At 40.3% G+C, this 13,836-nt stretch overlaps 1 protein-coding gene across 1 annotated transcript in view; it reads right to left on the bottom strand.

The window, feature by feature from the left end:
• Positions 1–13,836, bottom strand: part of zmp:0000000660 (arf-GAP with Rho-GAP domain, ANK repeat and PH domain-containing protein 2) — a 209,934-nt gene that overhangs the window by 53,418 nt on the left and 142,680 nt on the right. Inside the window, 3 exon segments of the mRNA XM_034676822.1 lie at positions 2,673–2,871; positions 3,389–3,491; positions 10,166–10,310. Of these exon segments, the coding sequence (XP_034532713.1) occupies positions 2,673–2,871; positions 3,389–3,491; positions 10,166–10,310 (447 nt within the window).

The following is a 13,836-nucleotide window of genomic DNA, read 5'->3' on the forward strand; positions in this document are numbered from 1 at the left end:
ATCGTATCGTATCTCATTGTATCGTATCTCATCGTATCGTATCTCATCGTGTCGTATCTCATCGTATCGTATCTCATCGTGTCGTATCTCATCGTGTCGTATCTCATCGTATCGTATCTCATCGTATCGTATCTCATCGTGTCGTATCTCATCGTATCGTATCTCATCGTATCGTATCTCATTGTATCGTATCTCATCGTATCGTATCGCATAGTATCGTATCTCATAGTATCGTATCTCATCGTATCGTATCTCATCGTATCGTATCGTATCTCATCGTATCGTATCTCATCGTATCGTATCTCATCGTATCTCATAGTATCGTATCTCATCGTATCGTATCTCATCGTATCGTATCTCATCGTATCGCATAGTATCGTATCTCATCGTATCGTATCTCATCGTATCGTATCTCATCGTATCGTATCTCATCGTATCGTATCTCATCGTATCGTATCTCATCGTATCTCATCGTATCGTATCTCATCATATCGTATCTCATTGTATCGTATCTCATCGTATCGTATCTCATCGTATCGTATCTCATCGTATCTCATCGTATCGTATCTCATCATATCGTATCTCATTGTATCGTATCTCATCGTATCGTATCTCATCGTATCGTATCTCATCGTGTCGTATCTCATCGTATCTCATCGTATCGTATCGCATGTATCGTATCTCATTGTATCGTATCTCATCGTATCGTATCTCATCGTATCGTATCTCATCGTATCTCATCGTATCGTATCTCATCGTATCGTATCTCATCGTATCGTATCTCATCGTATCTCATCGTATCGTATCTCTTCGTATCGTATCTCATCGTATCGCATAGTATCGTATCTCATCGTATCGTATCTCATCGTATCTCATCGTATCGTATCTCATCGTATCGTATCTCATCGTATCGTATCTCATCGTATCGTATCTCATCGTATCTCATCGTATCGTATCTCATCGTATCGTATCTCATAGTATCGTATCTCATCGTATCGTATCTCATCGTATCTTATCTCATCGTATCGTATCTCATCATATCGTATCTCATCGTATCTCATCGTATCGTATCGTATCTCATCGTATCGTATCTCATCGTATCGTATCTCATCGTATCTCATCGTATCGTATCTCATCGTATCTCATAGTATCGTATCTCATCATATCGTATCTCATCGTATCGTATCTCATAGTATCGTATCTCATCGTATCTCATCGTATCTCATCGTATCGTATCTCATCGTATCGCATAGTATCGTATCTCATCGTATCGTATTGCATAGTATCGTATCTCATCGTATCGTATCTCATTGTATCGTATCGCATAGTATCGTATCGCATAGTATTAGACTTTCAACCGATGTGAAATTCAAAGCTAATACATTGCAGATTAAATAATCTATGAGACCTCATAAACATGTGCTGCTTAGTCATGTAAGCTGCTGGCATTGAACAGCAAATACATTAACCCAATTAAGCTATTAAAGAGTGTTTTATTTTTGATCATTCATGCTTATCTCAATTTTTCTGAATGCTGGCACATTTGTAGTCTGAGCAGAACACATTCATTTCAATGGAGAGATGTGACTTTGTATATTTTGGAACCGAAGACAGCAGATGTTCTCTCGGAATAAGTGCCTTTATTACATTTGTAGAGTGCGGCACAATGGGATAACCATGAAGTTCTGATTGGATCAAAAGACACATTTTTTGTTAATCCAATTAATTACTTTCTTGGATTAACAGTTGCGTTTCGTAACTGTGTTTGTGCTTTTGTACTTCTCCTTTAGCGCCAATGGCTGCATAATAGTAACTGTAATTCTAACAATTCCTACCCAAGGAATGAAAGTTTCCTTTAAAAGTTTCACTCCTACAGGAAGCAAGTAAATATAGGGGATCACAAACTGTCCAACTAGCTGCTTTATGGAAACTTTACTGTTGCTAGCTTGCAGGTTAGGTCATATCTGATTATAAGATTCAGTCCTAAGAGCTTGTAGAAGGCCTCTGGTTACTCATGTTACATGTAGAGATGCCACAAAGGAAATCAATTTCCCAGAGTGAAAAAAACAGTGTGAAGTGTATCTTGATGTTCTTTAGTGCAGAAGCAGACTTGAATCAGAACGTTACGTCAAGCAGCCAAGAATAACTGCTGTCACAAAATGTCACGACGGAGAGAAATGACGCAAACAGCCAAAAAGGAGCATTTTTAAACTGCTTCCAAGAGTCTGACAGGAGAGTCTGAGAAGTGTGTGTGTGTGTGTGTGATCACCAGAGGGAAAAATTAGCAGGAGGTTACACAGATAAAGAACCTGGGTGTTTTGTTTTCAAGTGTTCCTGTTTCGCTTGTACGAGAGTTAGACAAAACAAGGCTTTGAGGATAAGAAATGTACACTTCAAAAACTGTGAATTTGCTCCCAGACAAGTTTTAGCTCTTGAAATTTAATGAAGAAATTTGCCTGATTGACCCTTTGCAAACTTTGTTGACAGTGCTGACCTTTTAGGAAAAGAGAGAGATTGTGGGAACTTAAAAACGGAGGAAGTTATTATATAAGCACATTCGTACGGTCTACTTTTAAAGGGACCCACAAACTTCATTCTGGTGCCTAATTATCTTTCAAAAAAGGCATGTAAGAAAGAGAAGGAAACAGTGAAGTAATAACTAGCGTTCTCACTGAGCTCCTGCAGCTGTTTGAGTTGAAGGACTTCCTCCTCTCCCTCCTCGTCTCCCGAGCTGAAGTGCAGCGCCGAGCCTTCCAGCATAAACCACCCCGTCCTCCAGTGGTACAGGTCGTGGCCCTCTTTGTAGTGCAGCCTGCCAATCAGCTCGCTGTCTCTCTGCACCAGTCCCTCGACTTTACAAGGAACGAAACACTGCCAAGTCACACGGATAAAGATTTTCACATTTAACAGTGTGAAACTTTCTTTTTTTTTACTGTACAACACAACAGGTGCTGCCTTCTTCATGTAAGGATAAACCTTTTCCTGAAAACATATTCCACCCTCCTGGGAGGCTCCGTCTGGCTATTGTTCTGCGATTCAAATTGAAACATGGAGGTGTGGAAGACCTATGTTACAGATGGAGCAGCATATGGACTAATGCTGCTATACTTCCCACCACCTAGGATTGAGTATGCTGGGATTAAAGGGATAAAAGAGGGAACAGGGGACATGTTTCTGTTGGGTGCCATTACAAAATTTGGTTGGGAAGTGGGGGAAGAAAGGGTGAGACCACTCTTCTCTTTGAAAAAAGTAACACATGGCTTGTTGTGGACAAAGTCTGTGCAGCAAAGTAGAAACTGAAGGAAAGAAAATCTAACTTTTAAACTAGAGTAACAAACAAACTTAGAAAATTAGGTAATGAAAATATGTCGTATGCTAAGTGAGTCACCTTTGTAAGCGCCTGGGTCCAGTCATGCTGCGTTTCCTGCGTCTCAGCTCCGACAATCAGCACCCGCTCCGTCTGAAGGTACAGCTCCACAGTGAACACAGCCCTGCCAGAGACACACAGCTACAGCATTAGAGACCCAGGATGGAAAATGTCCTCACATACACACAAAAACAAAAACACACGCAGGAATCAGGCAGAGAAAACACGCCGAAAAGTGAGTACATTTTCACACATAGCATCAAAAACCTACTTCAGAGGACAACCCACGAACACGGAGCAGCATGTTAAGATTATAATGAGGTAATAAAGCCATGGAATACAAACACTTCATATGAAACACCCCAATTAGAAAGCATGAGCTAAAGCAAAAGAAAAATGCGATTTGTTGTTCAAGCGTTGATCAAGTTTGTCTTCCTTGTTTGTTTGTTTTTACAACGGAAATGATTTAACCTGATACCTTCTACTCAGATATTTATTTCATGGATCATTTTTTAGCTGTAACTTGACTTAAAAAATATATAGTACTTTGAAATGATAGAATACAACACAATACAGTATGATAAAGATTGATTCTTTATATTATCATGTGAAACAACACAATACAACAGGATAAAATAGGATACAAATTGACCGGATATGATACACACTGATTTCATGCAATACTATTCAATTCAATATGATAAGATACTTACTGAATCAGTATTTCTAAGTAATGCCCTCAACAGCTGATATCATAGAAATCCCATTGAAGCAAGTCCCAAACATTTCAAAAGAGTCAACAACCTGCCAATGTTTCTGTTTCCAATAACGACACAGAAAGCCTAAAAAAAACAAACTTCCCATAGAACATGAAGGACACTTAACTGTCAGTCATTTTAATAACATAAATGTGTCTTTTTCTCATGTATATTTGAAATACTCTGACATCTGATCTGATGCTAGCTCCTGTGTCAGTTTCAAACTGTCTATTATGGTTGAAAACTTTAGTTGTTTAAGTCTAATATTGGCCATGAGATATAGCGTGCAAACATGTTTTATCTAACGTCTGATCTTTTATTTCTACTTTCGTTTTTTATATTTTTTCTTCTTATATATAAACTAATTTCAGTACATTTCATTAATTGATTGTCGTGAGCAGGACTTTAGGGTGTTTTTATTCAACCAAAAAGGTGTGAGATGGAGAGATCTTCTTTCTTTTTTTGTTAAGTTATATTTTTGGGCTTTTTTGCCTTTATTGGATAGAACAGCTGAAGACAGGAAATGTGGGGAGTAGAGAGTGGGGGAAGACATGCAGTAAATGGTCGACCAGCCGGGAGTTGAACCGGCAACCTCTTCGACGAGGACTATAGCCTCTATACGTGGGACGCTTGGACTGCTAGGCCACTAGCGCCCCAAGAGAGTGACAGATCTGGCTGAAAAGCCAATTTTGACCTAAGAGTCAACAACCTGCCGATGTTTCTGTTAACAAAGACCACACAGAAAGCCTAAAAACAACAAACATCAACTAAACTTCCCCTCGAACATGAAGGACACTTAACTGTCAGTCATTTTAATAAGAATGTACAGCAGCTTTGATGTTTTCTCGTTAAGATATTCCGATTTTTCTTGTCATGTTTGTGCTTTTATTCAATGTGTCAGTCGTTAAGAAACATTCAGCCTCTTGGGTACATAGATACACACCCCATATATAATCCCCATTCATGCACTTATCCATCCACACTCACATGCAGGCAAAACCTGTGCTGTCGGAAGCAAAAAGGTGGCTATTAATCTTAGCTGCTCCTTCTCCCCCTTGTCGTCTCTTCTCCTTCTCTTCCTCTCTCTCGTTCTGTTGCTGCGTCTCTCGCTCAGTGCAGCCACAGAGGTTAGAGTGTCACTTTCTTAATGGTTGGAACACACTGCCAATTCCAGCACGAGAGCCTCTAAATGCTACAGCAATGGGTGTTTAAGGTGGCGTGTCACGAGGGGGGGGTCACGGCAGCGCTGAGTCGTTCTCCTCTCACGCGTGTCGAGGGAACAGGCAGGACATGGGTGTTTGTGTGCCCTCCCGTGACCTCGCCCCCCCCCCCTCCTTCAATTCCTTATTCTCGCAAGGCAGGTGTGCAGGCGCTTGTTAGAGGGTGGTCCCAGAGGGAGAGCGCGTGAGGGAGAGAAGGAAGGATGTAGCGAAGGTGGTGCGGTGATGCGCCGGGCAAATGGTATCGTGAAGGAAAAGATAGAGGGAGAAGAGAGAGATAGAAGAGATGAGCATTGCATTATGGCTCCCAGAGGGAGGGAGTGGGGGAGAGAAGAGAGGGAGGGAGCTGGAAAAAATTGAATCAAATAAATTCAGAAGAACCTGAGACAAAAGAACGACCATCATCACACAAGACACATTCATGCACTGACTATGTCTGCAAGTCTAAGAGGTTTTTGTCTCTCGGGTATGTGAAGATCATCACTGTATAGTTTGTTTTTCTCTGGCGCTTGTTGTCCTTCTTTATTTATTAACCTTCCGCCACTTCCCTCCGCTCTTCATGATTCTAATATTAGAACTTGACAACAAAAATACAAGAGCTGAACTCAATCACATTCAGGAATCCTTAACCGGACATTTAAGGTTGTAAGCACACAAGAAGCCCAATAAAGGAAAAAGACATCACAGCAGTGAAATAATGAGGTCACTGTAAAATTAGCATTGCAGTATTGACTCTGCCTTATTGTATAGTGTAAAATCGAACCCAAGCTGGTATATTCAAGACTGAATGTAATAGGTTTTTTTTAATTGATGGACCTGTGGTGAGAAAGCTAATGTTTTTTTATTGACCACGGTTCTTGAATGTCTCCTCTCTTACACTGCAAAACCACATACTACTCACAATACTGTATTACAAGGCAGTGTTAAGCACTCGTTTCTGATTGGTCAAATTTCCATAACGGTAACCTGATCGTAAACATGTCAAATCAAACAAACCTGTGACAGGGCGTCCAGCATATTTCCCACCTGCATGTTGACACTGTGGCAAAAACATTACTTTCCGTCTCAGGCCGGACTTGAGAGTCAGGAAGTAATAACGGTTATCGGGCACAGATGTGAGAGCAACCCCAGGAGTTTATCTCTGAGGGAGAAATGGAGCAATATTCTGTCCTGCCAGCTCAATAAAAGCAGCAGCTGGGGAGTGCATCACTAAGCTGCTGATCACTGCAAAGTAACTTAAACAATGTCAAATAGATGATAGCAACGATTTCAAAAGTTGTAAAAGTCACGTTTCCGTTGTCTCACATTATCTTCAATGGTGGGTATTAACCATAGACTGTATATATAATGGACGTAGTATCCGTGACATCACCCATCTGTTCCTGAGCACTGCTTTGAAGCCAATCGACGGAGGCAGCCATATTGGAAATGCGGAACTCAACCAGGCATAGTGTGGCGTAAAGAGGCGGAGTTTGAGCCTCCTTATTTGGGCAAAAACTTGTAATCTTAATATCTTCTGAACCGTCACGTTAGAAAAAGTTCAACCCCCGTACATTGTGTACCGATAGAGAAATTAGCTACGTAGAGCCCAGCCGTTTTTTGAACCAGGCTGTAAACATGTTTATTAATGCTGCATAGATCGTCTTTTTTGAATTGGTGTCTATGTGGTTTCCGGTGTTTCTGCAGCCAGCCTCAAGCGGATTCTCAATGAATTGCAGTTTATAACACTTCCGCATGGGCTTCATATTTTGAGACCGGAGGTTTCCACTTGGTATTAACATGACCGTGAATTTAAATGGTCAGTTTAATGTTAATTTGCCAGTTTATGTAGATTAGATTCCTGACAGGGTGAGACAAGACCCAGATGCAAGCAACTTTAATCTGCATAACCACCAGCTCACTATACTTAATCCCTTACTTAGCCATACCATTTTGTCCCTACTAAACCTTTAAGTAATTTTATTTTTGGGCATTTTTGCCTTTAATGGACAGGACAGCTGAAGAGAGACAGGGAATGTGGGGATTAGAGAGAGGGGAAGGACATGCAGTAAATGGTCGAGGTTGGAATCAAACCTGCTACCTCTGTGATGAGGACTATAGCCTCTGTATATGGGGTGCATGCTTAGACCGCTAGGCCAATGGCGCCCCATCTTTGGGGTTTTTAAGCTAATTTGGTTGCTAACGCAGAGTGACAAATAAGGAAAGAACACAAGTCAGGAAGTGGAAGAAGGCTGTGAAAGTCACAGTCAATGAAAAACAGACAAAACTCTATTAGGACGACTAAAACACAGAACTCTAATAATGATGTTTGAGTATAGTTAAGCCTGTTAAGCTTCTAAATAAAGAGAGAAATCAGTTTAAAGTAATTGATGAGTTATTAAGGATGCTTGTAAAAATATGTCGTGATTGTTCTTTCAGGAAATTGACTTGTTAAGGCGAGTTATTTAAGATAAGTGCTGCATTGATTCTTCCTGACATGAAAATCCTGCAATCCTCACATCACTTGCAATACAGAAGTCTGTATGTAATGTTCAGACATGAGGTGTATTTAGCTGCACAGAGATGACAGCACCCTGGTAAATCAAATTCATGCTCATTTCAAAGCAGCACTAACACAGCGTCAGTTTGTTTTCTGCTGCTGCCATTGACAACATTGTTGAAAATACAAATAAACAACGCTTTACAGAGATTTTTTGGGGCAATTTTGTAGGTCTGCAAAGATTTAACATTGATATCTACTGTTAATTTGGAATGTAATCACAAAAGGCAAGCTTCTGTGCTTGTTTCAGAGTGCTGGATTGAAAGAACTTTCTGCTTTTGAGTCAAGTTTGACGGAGCTTACAAGCGCTTTCCCTCGCGGAGGAGTCTGCAGCACAGGATTCCCCCTGTACTTTCAACATGCAAAGAGTTATCTATATGTATTTTATTTTCTCCTTAAGGCTTTTGTGTGCTCGGAGAAAGACTTAATTCCCCATCCATCACATATATATATATAACCCATCTTGCTTGCAAACTTAGCAACTAAGCCCTTCCAAAAGTCTTTAAAAACTCTGCTTTTTTTCGGCGTGTGTGTAAGAGGAGAAGATGGAGTGAAAGGAGATTTAAGTGGTGGAAAAAGTAACCACTGGAAGAAGAGGAGAAAGGTTTGTTTCTAAGGTTTTCAGATGAACTTGAAGGTCAGGACTGACTTAAAAATGCTCTTGTCGAAACAGGCAGATGAGTTGAAAAAGTCACCAGAAAGCGGCGACTTATCACCATCCAACATACTCCCTTTTGCTTTAATTCCTTCAGAGCGGCGTTTGTAATATGCATACTACTTCAGCAGACGCATGTGTCGGGGGCTGGGCTATAATTCACGGTGTCCTCTTCCACGGTGAAATTACCCAAATGTCGCGTTTAATGGAAGCGACACCTACGGCCTCCTGTAGTGCAGCGATAGGCTGCGGATAGAAGAGTGTCATCTGCATATACGTTAATATTCATGAGCGCCAGACAGTCAAGAGGTGAGGCGTCCCAGCTCGTCTGGTGTGGAGGCATGCTGGGAAAAGCTCGAAGTTGCAGAAGTGAGAGGGAGGGTGTTTAATCTAGTGAAACATGCAGTCATTATGAGTGTTAGCGACAGAGAAATATTAATAATTGCGGGGGCTAAGCCATAACCTGTAACCGGGATGTATGTGAAAAATCTAAAAATGGCGCCTGTCACTTTTGCTTTGTAGAGTCTGCTCAGATGTATCATCATCAATGTAACCTGTTATGACTATCTGTATATGTCCACATCATTAAAAGGGTTGTACTTTTAGCCAGCCAGATGTGTTTCTAATGGCTGTATAAATAACATTTACAAATAAAAGCATTGTTCCCTCTTCATAACATCTGCTGCTGTCATTAAGGGCCTTGCTTTTGCTTTAATCATACGCCATTATCAGACTTCTTCATTCAGCACACACACACACACACACACACACACACACACACACACACACACACACACAGTACAACACACATCCAGACATGAACGCACAAACCCAGTGGGAGTGTTAAAAGGGTGAACAAAAAAGGATTGCGACATCTGTTTCTTCTTCCTTTCCAGAAGAAATAAAGAAAAGTTTGTTCATCGGAGCAACTTTCTTTTTTAAACTGAATCATAATCATCTGAGGAAAAGGGCTGAGGGAAGTGATGGAGGGAGGGCAGTTACAGCTGCACCGTTCGCCTGCATCTCCGCCAAAGTAAACAGGAAATATAGCGCTCGTAAAGCCCTGATGGGCCCTGTTAAATTGAATAATGCTGGAGCTAAGATTATGCTAATGAGACATGTGTAGAGGGAGAGAAAGTATGCAGATGCCTGTGTTTACACGTGTGTCTGTAATATGTCTCTGCATATAACAAGAGCAGTAAATTGTGATTCAGGCAAATAAATGGGAATATATCATTTATGAAGGTGTTTGAGTGTTTATGGTATGTGTGTCCCTAAAAGAGGTGGAACGATCATAAATTATGCTTTATAGGACACGATGCAAATTAGGTATTTGAAATGGGTGTGACTGTAAAAACATATCTGTCCCTGAGTGGGGCGTGCATGTTGGGAGCAAAAATTAATGTTGAGGGTTAATGACGGCCTTACAACCTATGAATAATATTTAAATTACCACTTAAACAGAATTTGGATTAATAGTAGGTGATCTAAATCAATGTTAAATCACTTACACACAGGTAGAAACCTTTCTCTGAATGTTTCTTTAAGTTTTCAATTGACTTTGAAGACATAAGGTGTTAATAACAGTCTGTTCCTGCCTTTGTGTGAATGAGTGTGTGTTCATACCCAGCTCCTGTCATCATCTCTGTGTTGCTGATCGCCAGGCTAACAGCCTCAGTGACGTCCACCCTTCCGATAGCTGTTGCGCTTCGGTCGTTCTCGTAGTAGCTCAGGTAGCCGCCCTCCAATGTGCACCAGCGACGGTTCATATCTGAAATATGCATGTGATCATGCATGGACAAAATATACAGGTACATGTGAGACAAATCACAGAGTTTAGGTATTTTGTTTGACTTACTTCAATTACAGAGCAAAAATATTGTCATATACAAGCGGCATCTCTGGTCTAAAAATATGGGTCCAATGTGGAAGTGCTAAAAACTGCAGTTCATCGAGGATCCACTTGAGGCTGGCTCCGGAAGTACCGGAAACCACATACACATGAATGGGAAAAAGCCGATATTCACAGCAGAAATAAACATGTTTACAGCCTGGTACAAAAGACGAGTGTAGTCTGGATAGCTCATTTCTCGATCGGCACACACTGTGAGGGGGGTGAATTTTTTTCTAGCGTGGCAGTTTTTAAGATAATAAGATTACTAGTCTTCCATGAGAGGCACAGCTGCCTGCAGGAACACTGTAGCTGTTGGCTAGGAGGCTCAAAACCTGCCTCTTTACGTCACACTGGTTCGACAGCAGGCTGCCGCCGACGATTGGCCTCAAACAGCTCTTCAGAAACAGATGGGTGACATCACGGATCCTACGCCCATATTTTATATAGTCTATGGTGGTATATTGTAATCAAATCATTTTTATCAGTGCATTTCAGAGTGAAACTGAAAAGCTTTTTGTTCATCTTTCAGTTACTACTACAAATGCAATCATTACAAATTGGATATGCGGAAAACCCGATGAAAAAGCAAGAAATACTTATATTAAGATATAGCAAAACAAAATAAGTTGGTTTAGAAAATATTGTCAGTTGGAGAATAGCGGCCCCTGTGGCCACACCTGGTAACTACAGCATAATGAAATGTTAAATACTCAACATTTTCAAATTACTCTTCAATAAGTAACTTTGAGAGATCATACTAAGGTGTCCAACTTACGCAGGATATGCACAACAAGACAATCTAGTTTCAGGCCCTATTCTGCTCTTCCGACAAAAGTTAGCGAAATCACGTTTTTTGGCATTTCGAAAGAATATCTGGCCAGATCTTCCTGTGGTGTGAGGTGTATTACATAAGATAAGATAAGATAATACTTTATTGATCCCTAGGAGGAAATTCGGTTGTTGCAACAACACAGACATAAGCACAAATAGAGAATAATTTTAAATAAGTAAAAATAAAATTAGATATATAAAGACATGAATAGATATAATAAAAAATAATAATAAATGAAAACATTTAAGGAATATATAAAGATAAGAATAAAAATGTAAGGTATATATAAAATAAGGTATATAAATAGATATCCTGTTGTTTGGGTGGAACCCAAAGACAGCCAAGAATGTAATCTAAAGGCTGATTTATACTTCTGCGTCGAATCGACGGCGTAGCCTACGCCGGAGGGTCCGCGTAGCTCCCGTACCTACACAGAGGCCTACACACGTAGCTGACGTGCACCTCCTTCAAAATGTAACTACGCGTAGAATCGACGCGGACCGCAAGCCCTGTGATTGGTCCGCTCAGCGGCATTGTATTCCCGCATTTACAGCACTTCCGGGATCCCGGACATCGGCCATGTATTTCGTCTACTCCTCTCTATTCTTAATGTAATCATGTCTGTATGATAAACAGCAACGTGTATCATCTGAAGTTTAACATAACATGCTCTGAATCGTTGTGGAAAAGTAAACAGAGATCGTAGTGGGACTGGAAGGATGCGACCGGCTATCAGAGAGACCACACTGCCCTCAAGCGTTTCGGCGGAGAATTGCTGCGCGACACGGACACATCGACGCACAAGTATGTGGGGCTCATGTCCGCGTCAGCCCCTGCTGCGTAGGGGAGACGCAGAAGTATAAATCAGCCTGTAGGGTGGTCACGTGGGACAAAACAGTAGCCAACTGGAAGAGAAAGCTAAGTGAAAATGGAAGCACAACAAATGCAGACATGGGGACAATGGTAAATGCAAAGCATAAAGTTAGGAGGATGTCAGAAATGGAGGACAACAGAGTAATTACATTTCCATAACAAATATTTGCTGACAAAAGTATGCATTATATGAATACATTTTATAAAGTAATGAAATGCTTACAAAGACCTGTCCAATGCATCCAAAATCATCCAATATGTCATGTGTCATTATTGGATTATTTCTATAGAGCCATGCATTTGCATACTGATAAAATTTAACAAATTGGCTATTGTTTGTCAAGTCAGAGAAAGAAATTAATTAAAGCCTGCAATGTTAGTGATTGGTGTGTGAACAATTAGCAGCACTCCAAGCCTATTAAGTACTGCTAATGACTCTCTCCAGGCTGAGACAACATAACCAAGAAATCATACAAAAGTTGGGAGATAAGGCACAACGCATTCAGCCTTCACACATGGATGGATGTATAGAGATAGGACAGTGTCGTAGGCCATCAGCTGTCATCTTCTGAAGTTTGCAGTTAACACAAACACTGCGCTGGCTTTATCTAAAGCTAAACCCTTCAGACATGAGGGGATTTCATCATCTGAAGGGTCATGATTTCAAGCCAACATCCTTCCAGAATAAACCTCCAAGATGCAGCACTAAAGAAAACAAATATCCATACAGTGCTTTGTGAAAGTAGAGTCTAAAAATAACTGGTTGACTGTGCCACTATTTTCCCAAACATCAAGTTTTTGAAGGAAAGCTCAAATTCTACTATGATATCTTGTACTTTTGGGGCCTTGGTTATACGCTGAATAAGAAAAACATAGTGTTTGTGAAAGGTAACTTGCTCGATTCAGACAACAGGCCACTTCTGAGCTAACATTAAGATAAGCTAACACCTTTCTAATTGTACAAGTCTCTATCAAACATGAAATGTTAAAGTTCAACCACTCCAAACATTACTATTAGTTACATATTTCTACCTTGCTTATTGTATCATAACCCAATTCCTTATAGTAATGTTAACATTTATCAACTACCTAGCTAATGTTACACTAGCTAAAAATGTTTAACTGTCTTTTTGTATTATATAACTACCAAACAGTTATCTTAGCATTTAACCACAACCTAGATTAGGGTTCAACCACTCCCTAGCTATTGTGATAGTTCGCTTAAAAATGCATACTTTCTGAGTATATATATACTTTCTGAGGGCCTCTGCTATTCAACATCTACATGCTCCCCTTAGGTCAGATAATAAGAAACAACAAAATAAAATACCACAGCTATGCAGATGACACACACATTTACATCACCATATCACCAGGGGATTATAGTCCAATACAAACACTGAGTGAATGCATTGAACAAATCAACGACTGGACGAGACAGAACTTTCTTCATTTAAACAATGAAAAAACTGAAAGGATTGTTTTTGGAGCCAAGGAAGAAAGGTTAAAGGTTACTGCTCAGCTCCAATCTGCAACGATGAAATATTCAAACCAAGCCAGAAACCTTGGTGTAGTCATAGACTCAGACCTTAATTTCAGCAGCCACATTAAGACAATTACAAAGTCTGCCTACAATTACCTTAAGAATATATCAAGGATTAAAGGACTTATGTCTCAGCAGGATGCAGAAAAACTCGT

Source organism: Notolabrus celidotus, chromosome 23 (genome assembly GCF_009762535.1).
Source record: "Notolabrus celidotus isolate fNotCel1 chromosome 23, fNotCel1.pri, whole genome shotgun sequence".
NCBI lineage: Eukaryota > Metazoa > Chordata > Actinopteri > Labriformes > Labridae > Notolabrus > Notolabrus celidotus.